Below are 20,305 nucleotides of genomic sequence, written 5' to 3'. Positions count from 1 at the left end.
CTGGAAAGCCCGAGTCCGAAAATTCAACTGTTGAGTCTTTCATAAACTCAATATTCGCATACCTTAAAAATGGCATGATTAATGAATGGACATGCTGTTACATACATCCTGCAGAAATTGAGTCCAAACTTGAGCTCCAAAGCACTGTTGTAAACTCGAGGAACAGAACACAAAGGTATTTCCAGAACAGCCCTATTAGTCAGGAGTGGCTGAGTAATGTTTAAGTTACAGTCACATCCAGTGAAGAATGATGCCTGGTTGAGCTAGCGATACAAGAAGCGAGAGGTCTACGTCATATACATCTTGCCCAGCAAAAAAAAAAAAAATGGGGGGGGCTCGTAACTAAGCTTTCAGTGCAATATGCTAGAATCAACACTTTTCACAGGGAATTAGGCACGCCATGCAGCAAACCTCTCATCCCCCTCGGCTAACTCTCTCGCTTCAGTCACTATAGATAATTGCCATTTCATACCTGCCTTCCCCCCCCTTTTTGGGGGGGCTCTGGACAAATCATCACCCATAAACGGTGAGACGAAATAACAATAATCTCACGTGCTCCTCTGACATTCATATCAGCAAACTTGGAGAGGAATCGTGCGTGATACTCAATTCAAGTCTGTCGAGATGTATTTATTGGAATAGGGGCCCTATAAATCCCTGTAGCTTGGGGGGAAATGAAAATCAGGGAGATCAGTGCTAATTGAAAGTCAAATTAAACAGCCTTCATCAAGAAGCTCCCATCCTACAGTACTTCTTCCCCCCCCTCGGAAGAAGCCAACGCACTTTTTATTTGTCCTAGTCACGACGGAGTGTCGATAAGGATCTGATAAAGTCACGCTTGAGCACGTCCTATGACAATGACACATATTAAACAGAGCTATATATCCTTACAATGTCCAATAGGGTGCACGGAACAGTAGGACGACACCACCTCGTCTATTCCAACTGCAGAGGAAATGAAACCCTCTCAGGGTTCCTTCAGATCTTTGACTTGAATGGAGGGAGGGGGTGAAAATGAGCTGGCTGGATTCTAATCTTCTGAGCGGGAGCTAACAGGGCACTCAGATGGTTAATGGGGTGTGTATGCACTTTTGAAGATTTAATTAAAGGAAGATGTCAATAAGAGACATTTGATGAGGTGTACAAAAACTGAGGGGGAGAGAAAAAAAATTGTAAAGACCCAATCAGTAGGATCAGGATCGTTTGATGAGTAGTAGGGATGGGGATCTTGTTTGCCAGATAGGGGAGCTGTGGGGGTATGCTATTATTGTTATATCATCTTTTGGATGCCATCCTATTTCCCCCGTCATGGGTTCAGCCTGTGACAAGGTTGCCTTGCCCATGAATAAGCTTAGATAAGCAATTACAACATAAAAGATCAGTGTTATGCAGGATGCATGCATGCGCAAGGGTTGTGCAGTAAAAAAGGTTCAACGTGGTTATTCATGTCAGACATTCCTTGAAGATTATAGTTACGATCTTTGTATTTTGGACTTGTAACAAAACAAATATCTGCTGTGATGTGTGGATTTTTGATTTTTTTTTTTAAAGTTATATTATTTTTCCACAACCAAAATAAATACATGTATGCTTGTGTATTTCTAACACAGATGAGAGAATAACAGGTCTGTGCCTTGAACAAGAGTCCCACATCACAGAATTTGGCAGTTGTCAACTGTATGGTGTACTGTCGAGGGACAAGTCTTGAATCATGTGAAATTGTGAATTCGGTATTTTTTGAGCAAAGCGCTGAGTTCACTCCTTGAAGCATGATCTAAATTATACATTCTATAGCATTAATTGTAATAGGTCAAGATACTTTAGGAAGATATATGTACATGTATGTACCGTACCTGAAGTAGCTAAGGAAAGTGATAAATGCTTCTGTCGGTGTATATACTCGTTAACACCAGAGGGAGATAGTCTGTAGGTTTAACCATTGTGGTGAAGCTGGCCAAGTGTTAAGTTGGTCTCAAAATGGTTAACCTGATTTAAGCTGGTTTAAAATGGTTTAACTGCGAGTTGTAATAAACTTCTTTGGGGTTTTGTATTTATTTGCTGGAATGAAAGGTATTAATAATGTAGAAAGTAGAGCATTGCCTGGACAGAGAATATTCAAGGATGAAATGAATCCTCTAATACAAAAGATGACGCCAATTATACTGCAAAATACAAACTTGAAACAAAATGAAATCTGCATTTTGGATGTACATGCAGTTTGGTCAGGGATGTGCACTTCATGTTCAAGTGGTGCACCAGTAATTCTCATGTACCTCTGTCTTGGACACTGTCTGTTCATTGGCCCAGAACGATCACATGACCGAGTGATATATCCACAATGTCACACTCACTGTGAGACATCTCAGTCTGCCGATAGCATGTGTACACATGAGACAGAAGAGCTTCAGGAGGTTCGAGAGGGACCGTTGTCGCTCATTTAGTCAGTTTTGCGCAGTACCCATGATATATTTTGTGCATACATGTAGGTTACTGTGGAATTTGATCAATGGTTGCGCGTGTATAACAGACTCGTTCACATCCTCGCAGCATATAAAGTAAAGAAGGGACCGCTAACCGGACTACATGACATGTAAACTTGTACTCACCGGTACCTGTACTGCTTTCACATTTAAAGTTTACGTAATTAAAGATAATATCATTTACGTCTGTTATGATACAGTTTGACAGTAAGCCTATCGTCTTCTGAACTTCAGAGCTCGTTTCTCTGGATAAATTCCTTAGCTTCAACGTAATTAAGACAGAGGTATGACAAAACAATTGTTTATATATTTATTTGTATTTATATTATTTATATTTTTATCTGATCATTCAACAGTGCATTTAGTGCCAATGACAGGATGACAGTGAGTGAAGACGACAAGTGAAGAAATGTTTAGTTTTAGAGGTGGGAGGAAACCTGGATAAACGTATGAAACCAATCCACGTGTGGAATGAGCCAGATTCGAACCCAGGCCCCCAGAGGTGGAAGGCGAGGAAAGAAACATTGCGCCAACCTGACTCCCCTTGTTGACTGCTGTGCTGTGGGAAATGACATTTTGAACACCTGAGGGACACATAACGGCCTGAGGCAAAGCCAAGGGGGCTATGCGTGCCAAGGGTGTTGTGATGTGGGATATTACGTTTTGAACACCCAAGGGGCACTAGGCAAAACTGACGGTGCTATGCATCCCTAGGTGGATTCAAAATGTCATATCTCACATCACAGCAATCAACACTTGTTAAATGTAACCTTTGCTAGTGAGTGGAGTGCAGCACATTTGTATGCATACTGACAACAGCAGTGGCCTATGACCACTGTCATCCCTCAAAGCGAGACTAGGTAAAGGGTGGTTCATTACAGCCAAGTTCATTTTCTTATCCAAGACTGTCTAGAAGAGATAGCTGGCTATGATTAAACTGACTGCTGAGGCCAGCCAGTGAGTTAAGGCTCTGCTAGTGCAATCCATCCTCTCCTGATGTCGGTTTTCCACCTTTGGGAAAAAAAGCTGGTCCTGCAACTTTTTTATTAGAGTGTGTATAAATCAATTAAGGGCTGATGTAAAACCCAGCCGGGTTTGTCTTAGGCTTTACATCTGCTCCTGATGTTTAACTAAGAGTCTCTGGTCGTGTGTACATAATGTTTGAGTAGTGTTCCAGCAGCCAATGCATGCATGGTCATGGTCAGTTTGCTTTACTCAGAAGCCGAGCCGGAGCAAACAGAGAGTAAAAAGTCCCCGTTGTCGCCACAGCACTTGCTGACGACATCTACCGTTCAATCCACAATCTTATTTAATACGGAGGGGGAAAAAAATTCCGGGAGCAAATTGGCTACATGAGCCGCGGCCAGCCTGCATTGATTGGTTCATTTGGGGCACTGGAGCAACAATTAGGAATCGGCGTTGATTGGTTGGCCAGACAATATCCCCAGATCGATTTTTAGAAAAAGCTTTCTTTTTTTAAAGTGGGAAGCTTGCGCATGAGAGGAGGCTGGACCGAAGTTAAACATCATCTGAGCCGGAGAGAGAGAGACTATGAGAAGGGAGAGAGAGCGCTAATCAAAATGCAGTTTTGTGTGAAGAGCGCTTGCTAAGAGAAGACAAACACGCACAGGCCTATTGATTCATCAGTCAATTGATGCCGGTCGGGCTCTGTCAATATACGGCATGGAGTATGAAGCGCCGGGGCTTATTTGCAAGGATCTCTGCTTCGTGGGGCTGGGCCCAGGTAATTGAATCCGACATCAAACGCTTCAGTTACCTTGCTCCTCAAATTAAATAGCAATACAGGACAAGTTCAGGTGATGTAGTTTTAACAAAAGGCTCAGCGGGCCTCTGCCAGGACTTAAGGACCCAGTAATATGATCAGGGGGGCCATCAATCTTGGCCTGATGGCGTAATGAAAATGCTTGATGGTTGGGAGTGACAAGAATGGAAGTTGGGGTGAAATCATCTGTGTTTAGATATAATACACAAGAACAAAGCAGTTGAGCTTGTCAACACGACAGCACCGAATCTTTGAAGAAATGGGGCAGGAAGAACTTAGAAAAGCTTGCATTTAGTCGGGTAGAGATGATGAAGATACCGTTATTAATGAAATAGTTGCAGAGGGTCAAAGAAAAATCCAAGGTGACAGTGCAGCAGTATTACAATGGACATGTATGTGTCCATTTACATGTATATTCTCTGTATTGCACTTCAGTCATCTGTCATGTAATTTCATCTACTTGTAGGACACGTATCTTGGTGGTAGAAGATTCTGGTTGCTTAAACTAGGATGACCGAGTTATTGAAAACTACATTTTTCAGTGAGGCACTTGATATGTTTAAATTGACACAGGTCTCTGTAACCACTGCCCTTGGGCGGGTAGTATTGCATGACGTGTCTTTGGAAGAGTAGGAATTTTTCCCCAGAATGTGCAGAAATTTAATAGCATCAAGCTTTTGAAGGTAGGGGGTATAGCCAAACCCTGGCTCACACTCCCTCAAAATCTGTTCTCAGTGTTGATTGTTCTGCTTTTTAATATATTGCCATGTCTGTATTACTTCACATGCAGCTCCACTTCTCACTGCTTCACTTCTCAGCTCTGCTCAGATGCTGTGAATTGCTTCATGTATATTGTCCTGCTCTGCTTGCTCATGTGGCATGTATTTTAGAGCTGTCTCGCTGCCCAGTGTGGCCTGGTGGTTAAAGCCCTATCACTCCTGATCAGAGGGCCAGGGATTCAAATCAGGCCGCTGGCTGTGTACATGTATTTTGTGTCCTTGGGCAGGCCACTTCACCACCACTGCTTGCCTCTCTCCACTCATCAGGAGTGGAAACGGGGTGTTCTTGTAACCAGCAATGGACTAGCATCCCTTCTGGGGGGATCAGAAGGATTCTCGGTCAGATATGCCTCAATGTTGGCCTGGTGGGCCAACATTGTCTCACGACGGACATTCCTGCTCTCTTTGCCCCTCTCACTTGAGAAAAGTCAACATAAAGAGAAATGTACCAGGATTTCCCGTCACTGAAGCTGTGAATTTTAATCTTCGTTTCATAGAGGCGGTCCCATTTGCCTTTTAATTTCAGAGAAAAAAGATTGTAAAATCGTATTTCTACCTTTTAAATGTCACCTGATTGGTTTTAATGTTAGGACATTCTAACCATGTGAAACTTGGGAGTGGAAAAGTACAAGGACTTCTGTGTCCTCTTCAACATTCTAACATTCTTCCACGGAAATATTTAGACTGGAGAGAAATTAATAAAGATGAATGACGCGTCTCGCCGAGTGATTTATACATGCTTCGGCCCCACTTCTACAGATGATGACATTTCTCACCTCACTCTACTGGCCCCGTCAACACACGGTGTCAGTGTACTATTTATATGTCCACATTCCTCCCTCCTATTCAGGACAGTGGACATTGTGTCCTACAACTGTGCAATCGTCATGAGATGTTTATTTTCCAAAAACTCCTGTGCCAAAATTCCGCACGGTTTGGGAATACAACTAGGGGACACAGCCCGTCGGCTTGCCATGATTGATAGAAGGCTGTAGATGGATCTGTCATAGTTTCAAGTATCCCGTCATTTTTTTTTTTATATAAAGTAATTTATGCCATAGTTAGGGACGTGATATGCTCTGATTTGTAAACAGGAGATGGCACTGTCAAAACATGCACTTAATGACTTCTCCGCAAGTTGGTTATTTCAACTTACAATTTTTTTCATCCGCAAATCAAATGAATGATCTTAAAAGCATTTTTTTGTACAAAACACTCCCTGCTCAGTAGCTTGGTGTCAGCTTCTATTAAATCACCAACTAAAATTGGAACTCAAGACACCACATCATTGTTACCACCTGCTCACCAGACTCCTTGGAGTTTTACTTGGCAATGCCTATACACGCACAATTTAGTGTGCCGCCAGTCGATGTGAAATTTTTGCTTGCAAGCCAACTTTTGAAAAGCAAATTTTGGGGCCCAATTTCATAGCTTTGCTTAAGTGAAAAAAAAAACAGCCAACTGCAAAGGTAACAGTTAATATATTTCTGGGGTTAGCAAGGAAATTGGGCTTCACCTTTGCATAGATCTGGTCTCTGTCTGTGCACACTACATTTTGTGCTGGGGGCTGCAACTTGTGCAAGAGCATAAACTGTTGATTGTAGTTCTGTGGTTCACTAAGGCATGAGTCAGCAGGTTATGTGGTTCCAAAAATGTAATAGAAGTGACCCTTTGCACTGTGCTGACGCCCCCCTATGTATGATCTGTCAGGGTGTGGTCCCTACCACCACCAGGCATCCCTGGTAATCAACCACAGACCCAGCAGCTAATCCTGGCAAGGTCTCACCCACCATTGACATTATCTCAGCTAGCCTGGGATACCAACAGGGTATCGGTGTCACAGTAGCCCCAGGGGCCTGGGTGGTGTCAGTGTCTTGTTTACCAAATATTGTCTTGAGGGGCTGAGGGAATTCTTTTGGCAGGATAGGTTTGGTTTGTGTTATGGGCTGACATTCCTGAGGGCTGGGCTGATACATGATGGCCTGCTGATGGCTGACATGACACCAACTTGACAAGATTCAATCAGGCCAGCTAGACTGGCACCTTGTCCTGTCCATTCCTCTGGTTTCACGTCTGGATTCCTGGATTTGTCAGAGCTTGTGAATGTAATGATAAGGCAGAACATTTATCAGGAACATGAAAGAACATCATGTCAGTATTTATATGTTGGAGTCATTTTTATTGATGCAGGACATTGTGGTATTAATATGCGGGTGATGTAGGGGACTTGGATTGTCATAACTGATGTCCTCGGATAACGTCCTCTGACACATGCAGTGATTATGCATGTATACCCAGACATAACCTATGAACTTAAGACCATTTTATTGAAACCAAACAGTTGCCAAAAGTTACTGCTATACAAAGATTTTCACATTGGTTTTTGTAACTGCAGAACTATTTTCTCAGTACCTATTGAGTTGAAGCCGCATGGCTAAGTTTCTTTCTCTTGAGTGTCTTAGGGGTTGGTGAGAGGGTCACTCCACATTCCCGCCCCCATTTTGCCTGTTTCTCCAACCAATAAATTCTCCAAGTTCCATAGTTTAATTTAATAGTCCAGTCATTGTTGTTTGATTATTATTACAACAAACAAATCTGAGGCCTGCCAGCCATTATACCCAGACACAATTTAAAGTGGTGGTTCCAAGTGGTTATAAAAACAGGGACTTCAGTTTCAAAGGGAATGCCGGTCCCAGACGTTTGTTTTGATTGACTGGAAAGGCCATCCTCTAAGTTAAGACAGGAGAACTACAAGGGGACAATAAAGGTTGAACATATTTTGTCAGTGTTCTGAGCTGTGTGTCAACGGCCTAGGCCTAATGCAGGACTTTGTGTTCAATCAAATTGGGCCCATGCTGTTGGCTCTATTCCTGAGGAAACGTCTGTGTAATTTGTTGAAAAGTTGACAGTAATTGTGGCTATTGTTGTGATGGTTTTGTAGAGACAGTCATAGGTTTTGTATTTAGTTTGTTTTTCTTAAAATTCTTGACCGATTGTCTTTGTTTTTTTTAATCTTGTTGTTTCATTTTTAGGGGGCCTTGTCCTCTGTCTTTTTTTTTTTGATTTTGCATTCCGACCATTTGTTTTCTTCTAAAATAACAACCCCCCAAAAATTTTAGGCCAAATCAGTTTCCAGGCCAGCCTGCAATCTGCAAAGTTGTCTTAGAAATTAAGAATGCAGCTTAGCTTCAAAAAGTCTGTAATCATGCCTTGGAGGGAGAGAAAGAATTCACAGTCAAATAACAGTGCCCCCCAGCCTGGCATGGCAGCGACTTGGAAGTCAACAAGAAAATATCGGTATTCTGTGTCCGACACCGCAAAACTAACACCACGGATGGCTTAGCGCACGAGCTCATCCATTTTACTCAGCGCTATAATAACAGAGCAGATTAAACCAATCAGAGTTCATCATTGTGTGCACTCAGGTGTGCGTCCTATAACACCCTTTGTGGGGGGGGGGAAGAAAGAAAATGAAAAGATATGAACGTGTGCGCCGTGACGGAAATGGTGCCCCTCGCAAGGTCAAATCTGCGGAAATGATTAGCATGGATAGGGCGATCAAGCCAAAGCCCTTTCTTATTATGAGCGGAGATTTTCCTTTTCTTTTTTTTTTTTTCTTTTTTTTTCTTTGACTGGGCATTGGGACTGTGTCTGGGAGTTTGATTGAGATGTGCAGTGCGTAATGATATCAAGTTTGATGGGGTGTAACGCGGCCCTGATGTTATGGTAACTGGCCTTGGCATTCATTGCACTTTGGGCGGGACAGGGCCAAATTTAGAGAGAGGAAATCTCACTTAATGTAAAATGGCAGCTGTTGATATGAAGTGTCTGTAAACATTTCCAATAGTCCTTGCAGCTTTGCTTGGAAAAGAGATTTACTCCCATGGAATGTCACATGAGTAGGACATTTTTCACTGGTAAAGGCCAAGTGGCATTTGAAGTGAAGATTTTATGAAACATTTGATTTGTTCCAGACCTCCATTATTCAAACATATGAGCCTGAGTTCTTGCAGATTAGAGTTTGTGACAGAGTACATGTAATTCATGAATATTAGTCTACATTCCAGTGTCCACCAGGGGTCACTTGTACTCTTGTAAGCCCTTCGACATTGGACAGTGGTTATATTATGTTATTTCAATTTGGCAGCAATCTCTTTCCCACTGCACACTCCCTTGTAATCCAACCACCCCCGGGCTGGGAAAATCATCCTCAAATTGGAGTGGCAATCACAGATTTTTTTGTTGAGGGAGGTGGACCTTCCTCACTTTATAAGACCCAGCCTTGTTAGTTTGAGCCAATTCTATCCTCATCTCTCCCTCTCTGCTTTGCAGCCACAGCCAAAATCTTCCCTCCCCCCCCTATTTTCATAGCTCCTGGCAAGGTTGGGTTCCCTCACTCCAGGAGTTTTTAATCTCACCATTGCCCTGCTATCCCCTGGGCAATTCGGGTAGAGAGATATATATACACTCCCGGTTTGGAAAGAAAGAGGAAAAAATGCAGATCTTGTTTGCGGCTAATACTACCACAAACCCTGCAAGCCGCGATTGGTTTCTGCTTCAACAACTCGGACACATTCACCCAAATTCTGATCAATCAAAAAAGAGAGGGAGTCGTGAAATTGAAAAAGGAAGACAATTCGTAAGGGGTGAAATATGAAAAAGCAAATGGGATTACAGAGGGTAATAGGCTTATGTAAGTGGGGATCAACAGGCATAAACAAATTTAATATCCGCAGCTTGCTCTGTATGCATTCCTTGGTGCATTTTGGAAAAGTGTTTTTCCATGACACTCATTGCCTCAACAGAAGTATTTACAAATGCTTTCAAAATACCAGTACCCATGAAATGAAGATACGACCTGACTTTTGACACTCCTGTGTCCTCTTTTCTGCCGTCCAAACAGATTGTTATTTTTATATATACGGTAAGTTAGCTTGCATTGTATATTAGCAAATCTGTAATACAGCTCAGCATTTAATCAAGGCGCTTGAGATAGCAACCTGTCAAAATTTGATGAGGATCTTTAGGATACATTCCGAAAACTGAAAAAGGAAGAAATCATCTGCTTTTTTAAATGGTTAACCCACGGATCAGTGATACCTTTTTCCCGATGGACTTTTGAGATGTGTGTGCATAGTTTTGTAATGTCCGATTTTTCTGTCCAAAATGTGTTTCGGTAGTTGGAGAGATTTTTAGGGAGAGGAAAGAAAGTTCTGCTGACCCAAGAGAGATCCCTCCTGGCGAGAATCGTTAAGCTGTTTTCAGTAGCTTAGAGCAATAAAAAGCCTGACACACACACACACACAAAACCCACAACGCTGTTACTGACTTCAAAACTGCAGTATGCAACTCAATTAAAAAAAAAAATCCCAACACCAAAACTTCTTTTCAGCCATCCCTTGTACTTGGCTCTCTCTAATCCCCCTATCACTTGCACCCAAACCAATTTGTACACAAGGCAGACAAAAGGGCCTACATCCACAAGCCAGGGAGAGATTTTACGAGTGGCTGATCACCAGACAAGCACCCCTGGTATAACTAGCTGTCGGCCTGGCTTTTGATGTTCTGCATCTTTTCAGAAAGGGGCTTTTACAACTCTGAACATGGAAAAAGGTGTCCTGGTGCTTTCTTAGTGGTTGACTTAACATCTTTGGGTTCCCTTTTTTTCCGCCGCACCTGCCAATGACCAAAAAAAATCTCTTTTGAAATTATTTTTGTTCTGAAACTGTGTGACCTCTAACATTTAGAGTGCCGAGTGCTGTTGTTACAATGGAGGGTGAGACTGGGACTGGGAAGATTTTCTGTTGTGAGGGAGTTGTTCCTTACTGGATTGGACTGTGAGATAATGCTGCCCCAGCATGATACAACCCTTGATTCAAGGGTATCACCGAGTGCCCCTACCCAGGCCAGGTTTGCCGTCCCCCCCACACACACCAGCCCTGTTGTCGGCCTCTTCTGTGGGGATTAAGGCCCCAATAATGTGCCGCTTCATTCGGCCGGCAGCTTGACAACAATTAGATTACTTTTTCATTACTCCCAACAGGGATAATTGTCTTTGATTCAAATTCCCATTTCCTTCTTCTACCATGAATAATTTGCGCCCAAAAGCCTCACCACATTGCAGATGGTAACCCTCCAACCACCTTTTACCAATTGACTAAAAAAAAGTTTTCTGTACCCCACTCCAGATGACCTGCAGGGATCTCTAAAGCATCTCCAATGTTTAACTCCCCAAATAAGATTTCTTTTTCAGGGGGGGAGAAGGGTGTCTTATGAGATTGAGCTTCCTCCCCTGGAGGGGGCGGGTGTACCATGTGGTTGAGTCCCCCCCCCTCACCTCGGGGCAACTTCAAGCCTGCTGCTAGAGAATAAGTCCCAGCTCATTTTCTGCTCTGAATGATGGCACAATTGTGTACTTGCCACAAGCTGCCAGCTTCCCCACTAATATAAAAAAGCGGGTGTTTGATGTTTATCAGAAAATCAAGTGATATTGGCCTAAATCGCCCTGACTCTAATTGTTATTGGGTGGGAGGAAAGATGTGGTTTTGGGAGCTGGAGACGCTTATTAATTAATGTCTGTCACAAAGGACCAAAAATCAAGGTGCTAAAGATGTGGGAAACTAAGGGGGCAGCTGAGGTGAGGGAAGGAAAAATATTTTGGTCAGTCACAAGCTTTATGTGTTTTCAGGAACTGCACTCTGAAAATAAAGGCTTGTTTTGAGATGGCACAAGAGAATGCAACAATCATCGTCAACTGGATATCTCAAATATTCCAGGCATTTCATTGTGGAGACAGTTTGGGCAAAAACAAAAGAAAAGCTCGGCCACAGGTGGTGTTTCTATGCACACCTGATCTCTTGTTGCTAGATCATTCACAAAAACCCAGCATTCTGTCACTCAAATTCTGGGCCTTTTTTACCACCTTGCTTTGTTTTCAAATCTCTCATCACCAACAGTGTAAGCCTTCCTATAGCGCAAGTCTTGGTCAGTATAAGACTTGGAAACTTCCCATAACACTCCTGGTCCCATGGCACGCAATTAAGGGATGACAACACCGTCCAGTGTTGTGCTATCCCGTGTCCCCCCAAAAAATTTGAAGTGGGACATAAGTAGCTACACAGCCCCACGATTAATTCCGCCAGAAGAAAACGGGAGCGAGAGTCTGCAAACAGCGTCCGCAAGACAGTAATCTCATTCTGGCAGTGGGGCAGGGGAAGCTTGCCTAACTTTGTGGGGCAAACCCACGCTGCTCCGGCAATGAGTAACAGAATTACGGCGGCCTTCTCCGAGCTTAATTTGAGACTGATTTCCCAGAAGATGCTGCAAGATATTCTGTCCATTTGCCCTGCTTACTAGCACAGGGGTTTGTGTGCTGGACAAAGTGAGATTTTACATCGAGTCAAGGCTCCACTTTCTTGCAGCAATTTCCCCACAGACACACCTAATTCTGTTGACTCCAGTTTTGATGCTGCTGTTTCAGGTTGTCTTACAAGTGTAACAAAACATTCTACATCAACCCTCCCCCATAATTACTTTCTTCTTTCTCCTTTTCACCCTTTTTTAAACTGTTTTTTTCCTGGGATGCAACTGTTCTCATGTGTGTTGACATCCTGTAAGCAATACATGCATTTATTTTATTTAATGAGTATTAAGCCCCCGGGACAGGCATTCTTTTTTAAAAAGTCCTTGGGACACTTGTAGAGCAAGGCTCTTGTAAGTAATGTAGTTCTTACTCATAGCAGAGGGATGGTCCTCTGTTGGTTATTTGTATTGCTGCATATCAATTTGCCTAAATTACACAGAAATGGGGTAGAGAGGTCTGCACAGGGGGTCAAGTCAAGTCCCTCATAGCCCTGAGTAAGCTGGTGTTTTTTTATATTTCTTTTTTATCCACCTTTGAACTGATTGTACATACCGTGCATGTACATGTACTGAGTTCAACCTGCACCCCTTTTTTTGGTCAACAGCTTAAGTCCATTTCCTCCCAAGACTGTGTATCATCACCATTCCCTGAACGTTACCCATTTCTATGCCTGCACAAGGTGGCTTGCTGAGGATGTTATGGTTTGGCCCTCATCAGTACACAAGTCAAACACATACCCGAAAATGGAAAGGGTCTGTGATTTGGGCTATACCAGTGAAGCACAGCCATTATGCTGCCAAGCCCAGAGGCATTTCATGCGAGCGAACACCAAACAGTATTGGTGTTTCCAATTGACTTGATTTTATTGTTGTGTCATTAAGACGAGCTGTATTCATTTGCTCCCACCACCGTGGGCCAACCTGACAATGAAAACACTAGACCGTGATCTCACACCATCGACAATGACGCGCAAGCATGCCAGACTTGATTTCATCGTCGTACACCCTCGCACCATTAACCACCGACTAATGAATTTTTCCCAATTCATCAAAATCGGTTCAAGTTCCCATTTTTTTAGTCTGCGTCATCTGCCAAAGTTCTAGGCAAAGGACAACTGACTGCATTGCGCGCCGGAGGTTGTGTACAGTGGTCGTCAGTACAGCGAGCAGCTTGCACGCAGGAGCAGAGGAAACAGGCCAGACCTCATTGTCAGAAGCGGCGAACTTAATCTGGACCCCTGATCATATCACCCTGGAGATGATATCCTCTGCCATGCGCCTCCCCTCCCCACACCAACCCTGATCCTAGGCCTCCAAACAACAAAAAAGCCCACCCCCTGCCTCACATCCTTCCCAAGTCGCACATGACTACCTTCCCCCCGAACCCACCCCGAAGCACCGATCGGCCTGTCCCACTTCTAGCCAAACCTCCTCATACACGTACCGGGGTTGCGTTTACAGGAGAGAGGGGTTATTGAGCCTCATAGCCCCAGGGGAGGTAGAGAGCTGGCATATTAATTGTGATGTTTGATAAATAACCGTGCCAGCAGGGTGAGCAGAATTTTCCTCATCGAACAGTAACTCCGTACATTGTGCATACCACTAGTACAGTTACTAGTTCCCTGCATGCTGCGTTTTTACTCCATTGTCCTGAGGTTCTGCACATTTGCCTTTCTGGTGATGAGCCACATTTGAAATGCGACTCCTGCTTGACAGTGGGTTATTGAGTCAATGACTTATTCATTGATAGAGCCTATTGTTTCATCAGTTGTCTCGTGGTTCCATGCATCAAAGAGACCACTTTCATTAGAGTCTTACAAGACAGCATAAAGTACTACAAGAAATGGGGCAGTGTACCAACTGTTTGTATGGACAACCTTGTGCCTGGTTCGTTCACGTTCAAAACAGAACCAGAACGACAATAGATGATTTATCCACTTACAGTGCCCGACATCCTGCGGTCGTGTCGCCATCGCTCATTTACAAGTTGGATCATGTCCAAGTACTCAAAAGCAATCAGTCCTATTAATCAGCCTTAATTGCCGACTTCTGGTTTGGAGGATGAGATTTTTGCCCTCGTCGGTCACTTACCGGCCTCCCGCATCCTCAAGGAAACCCAGATTAATGGTAAGCGAGAGGAGGGAGATCTTCTGTTGGCTGTTAAAACAGGGGGGAGGCAAACTGACCCGACCCTGTAGTGTATGGTCGGAAGTTCCATCTCGTCTGCATCAGCTTCGCAGGATTTTCACCCTCTTGAAAATAGGGGGGGGAGAGAATGGTTTTGAGGAGCAATATCTGACAAACTAATCACTCTGCTAATGGCTGTTATGTGAGTGCTTGATGAGGACTGTAAACAGAACAGCTCCGATTATGAAGTGTGAAGAACAGCTGCAAGATGAAGGAAATGGCGGGGGTGTTCGGTAATGGACGTCGTAAATTTCTGTCTTAATTGTACATCATGGGAGTGTGAATTCACAGAGTTTGCTCAGAATTTCATCATTGAGGCCCTTTGACATTATCCCCAACTTCTGTACATTGGCCCCAGATTGAACCCTGATGATTTTGGTGACCCATTTCCATGCCCAGGTCTCCCAATGGGTACGAGGTTGGCCCATGGTTTGCCAAGCCTCCCTCCTCTGTTAACAAGAGAGGGGGTGCTTGAGGACAGAGCCCAAATTTTAGGCACTCTTAGCGTTCTCCTTTAATTTTTCTTCTAGTTTTGATATATACCTGAAGATTTTGGATCAGCCTATTGTCAGAATTTTAATGTTTTATGATATGCGGCATATTTCTCAGCAATTTTGCCATCAGAAGAAAACGAGTTGCCACCAAAAAAGCTTTAAGTTGTCACAAAAAATTTGTCACACGATGTTAGATGCCAGCTATGAATTATGATTGCGATGATAGCAAGAAAACAGGTGCGGGTAAGAATCCACGGGCTTAATTGAAATTGAAACAGTAACCTGGTCAAATGGATGAAGATAGAAAAACAAGATGATTCTCCATCCCAACAATGTGTTTGCCTTAGTCCCTCTCTGAAAATAGCTTCAAAGCCTTCCTTCTTTGTTCATGTCAATTAAGTTCTATAGGATTCCCCAGACTGCCATTTTACAAGGCCATTTTTTTGGGTTCCACAGGGTATGCACAAAGGAGATTTCCCTGTGGAACAAAAGAACTGCCCTGCACAATGGCTACTATGCAAAGCCTCTGTCGTCCAAAGCTACCCTGCATGGCCAAAGATATGATACAGATAAGAGATCGTCATTGCTTGTGGGTTGTGATACAGAAATCATGTCAGGTATGTAGAACAGCATTGGCAACCAACTGACAGCGTGCGGACACTTGTCACCTCCCGTATTGATCCGTGTTTACGATACGATCAGCGACCACCGCAGCTTCATTTCCTGGCCAGGAGTGTTACATTCAGATTTTGGACCGCGTGAGCTACGTCATCCCTGACTGGCTCATTAGGCAGTGGAGATGGCATTATTAGCATCATTGGGCCAATCAGAGATCGCAATGCTGTCTCCGTTAGAGTGGAATAGAATCATCCCGGTCAGCTTGGCTGGCTTCTGATTGCTCAGGGCTTTGGATCGTTTTCCTTTGCCCTCTCTCTCTCTCTCTCTGGAACTGGTTGAGGGGAGTTTACTCGAGCAGAATGATCCAATGATGCTATAGTGAGCGCACTGCCGCCTATCATGGTTTCCTCGTACCCACCGCTCAGCGCTGAGTTCTTGAGCTTCTATGCACAATTATTGGAGCGTCATAGACTCAGATGAGATTGCAGCCCAGAGGTGTCCTGCCTCAAATGATATGACTGATCATAAAGTCAGTTATTCAACCAAAGCTCCCTGCACTGAAGGGTTTTTCAGTTTTGAAGCAATTTAGTGACAGCTGATCAAGAGGAGGCTCTGCAAGGAAACGTGGGAAGATTATTATTGATAACATGTGAAACATGATGTTAGTTTTAAAACCGTATACGTAAATGTAAAATGCAAACAGTATGCATCACCAGTGTCTATTTGGCATAAAGTTGTCAATGTGCCACGTTAATTTGGCACTTTTTCAAAATTGTATTCTTCATTTGTTAAATGACAGTGATTTAGAACAATTCAAGAGGGGGAAGTCTGAAGCATAAGAGTGGTAAAATTGTTTTGAGTAAACTAAGCACTAAGCTTCACTTCCTGCTTGCCAGAAATAATCAGAGGCTCTGTAAGCACAGAACTGGTTGCCAAGCAGAGCCTTGAAATTGGGCCCCTTTCTGAGGGACTTAAAGCAGTGGTTCAATAAGATATCCAGTACAAGTACAAAGCCTTCCCAGAAATGCCTCTTCCCTCCTTTTCTCTTTCTTCATATTTACAGGGTCTCTGCCTGTGATTGCCATTGAAATGCACCCTTACTTGCTCAACACCGGTGTTCCCTCAGATGCAGAAATGTCACGTTGCTGTCCCAGTCTCGACACGCCTTACTCTGTGTGCGGCACGTTTTCTCTCTCCCCGCTACCAGGACATGGTGAAGGGTTTCATGTTTCATCAGGTTCACCTCACCCAGCGAAGTTCTACACGATAACACGGTGTAATACAGCATGGGTTTCCCTTTCAGTCTGAGCCCGGCACTCCGCCAGACTGTAACACATCCCCTCCTGGTGTACCGTACTGGGAGGTGAGAGAGTCCGCAAGCGGGGCGACTTTTGAATGATTGATGGGCCCCAATCATTTATTCAATGACTCATTTAAGCATTGTTTAATCATTGATTCCAGACACATCCCTTGTTTGCCCATGCAATTTGGCAGTGGGTGAACGGCCATTCTAATCTTAGGGGGAGGGAAGAATTCAGCCAAACCTGCCTATACTGGGCCCTTGTTTCTCTCGATTTTTTTAATCAAGTCAGTTGGTTTTGGATTCTTTTCCCTACAGACCTTACTGACACATTTTACTTTAATGCCACTCTTGTTACTCGATGTAGTTGCTTCCGTTAAAATTCTCAACCTCTGATTTGAAAATCTGACCGTCAGCTGAAGACCCTTGGATTTGTCTCGGAAAGTGAAGGTCCTTATGAGATAAGAATTGCCTTGTTAAATGGATTGGTCAGAGAGAGGCACAGTGGAGGGAACCAAAGAGGGCAGTGTCAGTGCCCATTTCAATTGGTGGTTGTTACTGGCTCTGAAAAACAAATTGAAAGAAATTTTGATTTCAGACATACGATCTCAAGCAGCCGACTGTACTAACTGACTCGGTGGTTCAGATCAATTTGGGAGATTTCAGTTGGGCCAAACATTAAGTAACCTGTAATATGTGGCAGCACAGCAAGACAAAAAGAAAGTTTCATTCTGGGAAGAAAAAAGAGAGGAAAGAGTTTCCATCAAGAATAAATGGGATGGCTGAAATTAGTTCTTGGGGGGGAAGTATGTTTGAGAATCTGTCAGAAATGTTCTAAAATTGTTCTAAAGTTTTCAGAACACCTCTGAGAGTTCTACCAGAGTTGTCAATATTTAAGTTTAGATGGAGGACGAGGGCTTTATGATTTGAGGAATGCAGGGTTAAAGGAGAGATGCAGTATGATTTTTATGACTTAAATATATGTAGGGAAGCTTTCTTGAAATGTCCACCTCTTTTGAAACAGTGAAAGGGGAAACCTTCAACATTTTGGTTTTCATGCCAATGAAAACTTCCATGTTTATAAGCCAGAACGTGATGCCAGTCAAGGCAGAGCAGTTGTGTAACCATTCCTCTGTGTAAAAATATATGTCACACTTTTCTACATTTTTTTAGCATGTTCCTCCTTTTACTTGTTTATGAGTTTGTTCATACAATATGAATGGCCATCATTGGTGGTAGATTTGGTGGTCTATTTTGAAATTGTTTATTTTAAAGGGCAAATTTTTTGCAAGTTTTTCTTGCCCTCTTTTGATAAAGAGTGCCTTGAAAATAAAAGAACAGTAGTGCCTTCTGAGTAGTATCGATGAAAGGATTTTCCAAGAATGGAAAGACCACTACCTTTTGTCACGACCCAATGGAAACAAAGTGTCAATTGTATTGTTATAATACATAGTGATATGTATGAAAACAAGTTGAGCTGAATGTACTTTGTGTGCTTCCTTCGAACTCCCTCCCCTTTTCAGTTCCTCCCTCCCAACTGCCTGTAATGAGTGTTTCATCAGCCGCTGCTGTAAAGTTCTATCCTTTTCTTTATCACCCGGCATGGCACCGACCGATAAGGCACCACAGTTCACTTCTCAGTCCCAACTGCAACCCTCCCCGTCTTCAAGTTGGCTCCATATACTTACCCATTTCCCGCATGACTGTCTGACCGCCTGACCGCCATACATCTTGATTATACTTCGACATTTACTCCAGAAAAAAAAAATGTGTTAAGGTTGAATTACCTTTTCTGCCATCCACATTTATGGCTACACTTTGATGAGTGATAACAACAAAACAAGATGTTTTACACAGTCAACAGCTTTGGTCCGGATGTGACTCCATTTCACTAATTCACAAAAGGATTAGCTAGTGGACTCTTTACCCCAACTTCACCCTGCCCTGCCATCAAAGTAACGAAGTGGCTTCCGCCAGCTCTTTGTGAATCTTTGTTGATTTTGCAGATCTTTGACAGAAAATTGCTTTTATAACCTGGGTGGAGTGTTGTTCATTGAAATGAATCCCTGGATTGCTTGCTCTGTTCTGATTCTGTCTTTAGGCTCAGCAATCTTGCGGTTATTTGTTCTCGTCAGTCAATGCATCATCTATCCCCCTGTCCTAAGGAAAGGTAGACAGACAAATTTTGGTTTAGCAATTTCTTCTTGTAGAAAATAATCAAACACCCCCCCTCATTCTTTTCACACAAATCTTTAACACTTGTGACTAAACCTTCACATTGCCTTCCAGAACATTGGCCGTATTGGAAATATGGGCTCAGATAACACTGGGGGTAACAGTTTCAAGTATTTCACTGGGAGTGGACAGACATTGCAATCCTGGATGAAACCCAATTGTCAGTATTCATGAGTGGTCCTGTATAAAGACCTGGTGTGGCAACAATCTGATGCATCAGGTCGTCCTGTTTGAACTTGTGTGGTGGAAGAACTACAGGCGCTCTTTGGAAATTGCAGGGTCTCTTGCTGTGTTGAACATCAGCAGTTTAACTCCCTCCTTTAACATCTGTCACCCCCCACCCCTTAATTCTTGCCGACTTTTGTGGTTTTGGTCATTTGGTTCAACTCAATTGACATATCCCTTTCAAATTGAAATGCAGAGTGAAGACCTCAGAAAATCTCCTTGTTAGTTGCTCATAAAATACTCCATTCTGAGGAGAAAAGGGTCATGTTGCTTTTTTTTCTGCAAGTCATGTCACAAGTCATTTTTCGTCAAGTCACAAGTCAATTTGTCCCAAGTCAAACTGCAATTTCAATTGTCTTAGTCAAGTTATGTCACACATCAATTTGTCCAAACTCATTTATTTTTCAAGCCTATCTAATGGCATACTTGACATGCTGCTGTTTCCATCACTTTTGACCCATTTTCCATTCTTGTGTGGTGTATACTTTTCAAGTGTGATCGATATAGACAGCACTGTGACACTGCCAACAATCATTTGAAATAAAAACTTGCTTCAGTCCTGCATTTTGAGATTTTTTCTATTTGGATTGTTGCATCATGAAGTGACATCATAGCTGTAGGTCTGTGTCCTTATTCCTCGGTGGTTTCACTGTCTCTGAACTCTGTAATCTAGCGTCATGGGCTCGGAGTTAACATACTCCCTTGCTTGTATCAAACAGAGTGAAGGACCACTGTTTAACTGTGCATGACACCAGCGCTGTGATGCACCTGTGCCCACTCAAAGACCAAATTCTGCAGTTTCAGATAAAAATTACCTGCGCGCATACTTGAGAACATAGGTG

At 43.1% G+C, this 20,305-nt stretch overlaps 1 protein-coding gene across 6 annotated transcripts in view; it reads left to right on the top strand.

The window, feature by feature from the left end:
- Positions 1 to 20,071, top strand: part of LOC147798822 (uncharacterized) — a 56,179-nt gene extending 36,108 nt beyond the window's left edge. For 5 of the 6 annotated variants that reach the window (XR_015425697.1, XM_087138281.1, XM_087138280.1 and 2 more), the window contains exons 4-5: positions 15,542 to 15,702; positions 16,767 to 20,071. Coding sequence is in view for 4 of the 6 variants with exons in the window: in XM_087138281.1 (XP_086994407.1) it covers positions 15,542 to 15,702; positions 16,767 to 17,011 (406 nt within the window). In the remaining 2 variants the exon portion in view is untranslated. The remainder of the gene's footprint in view (positions 1 to 15,541; positions 15,703 to 16,766) is intronic. The other variant, XR_015425696.1, reaches the window with a different exon arrangement.
- Positions 20,072 to 20,305: the final 234 nt, after the last annotated feature.

Source organism: Acanthaster planci, linkage group LG06 (genome assembly GCF_054643075.1).
Source record: "Acanthaster planci isolate LZ-2023a linkage group LG06, COTS_SCS, whole genome shotgun sequence".
NCBI classification, from domain to species: Eukaryota; Metazoa; Echinodermata; class Asteroidea; order Valvatida; family Acanthasteridae; genus Acanthaster; species Acanthaster planci.
This window is presented reverse-complemented; position numbering and strand designations above follow the sequence as displayed.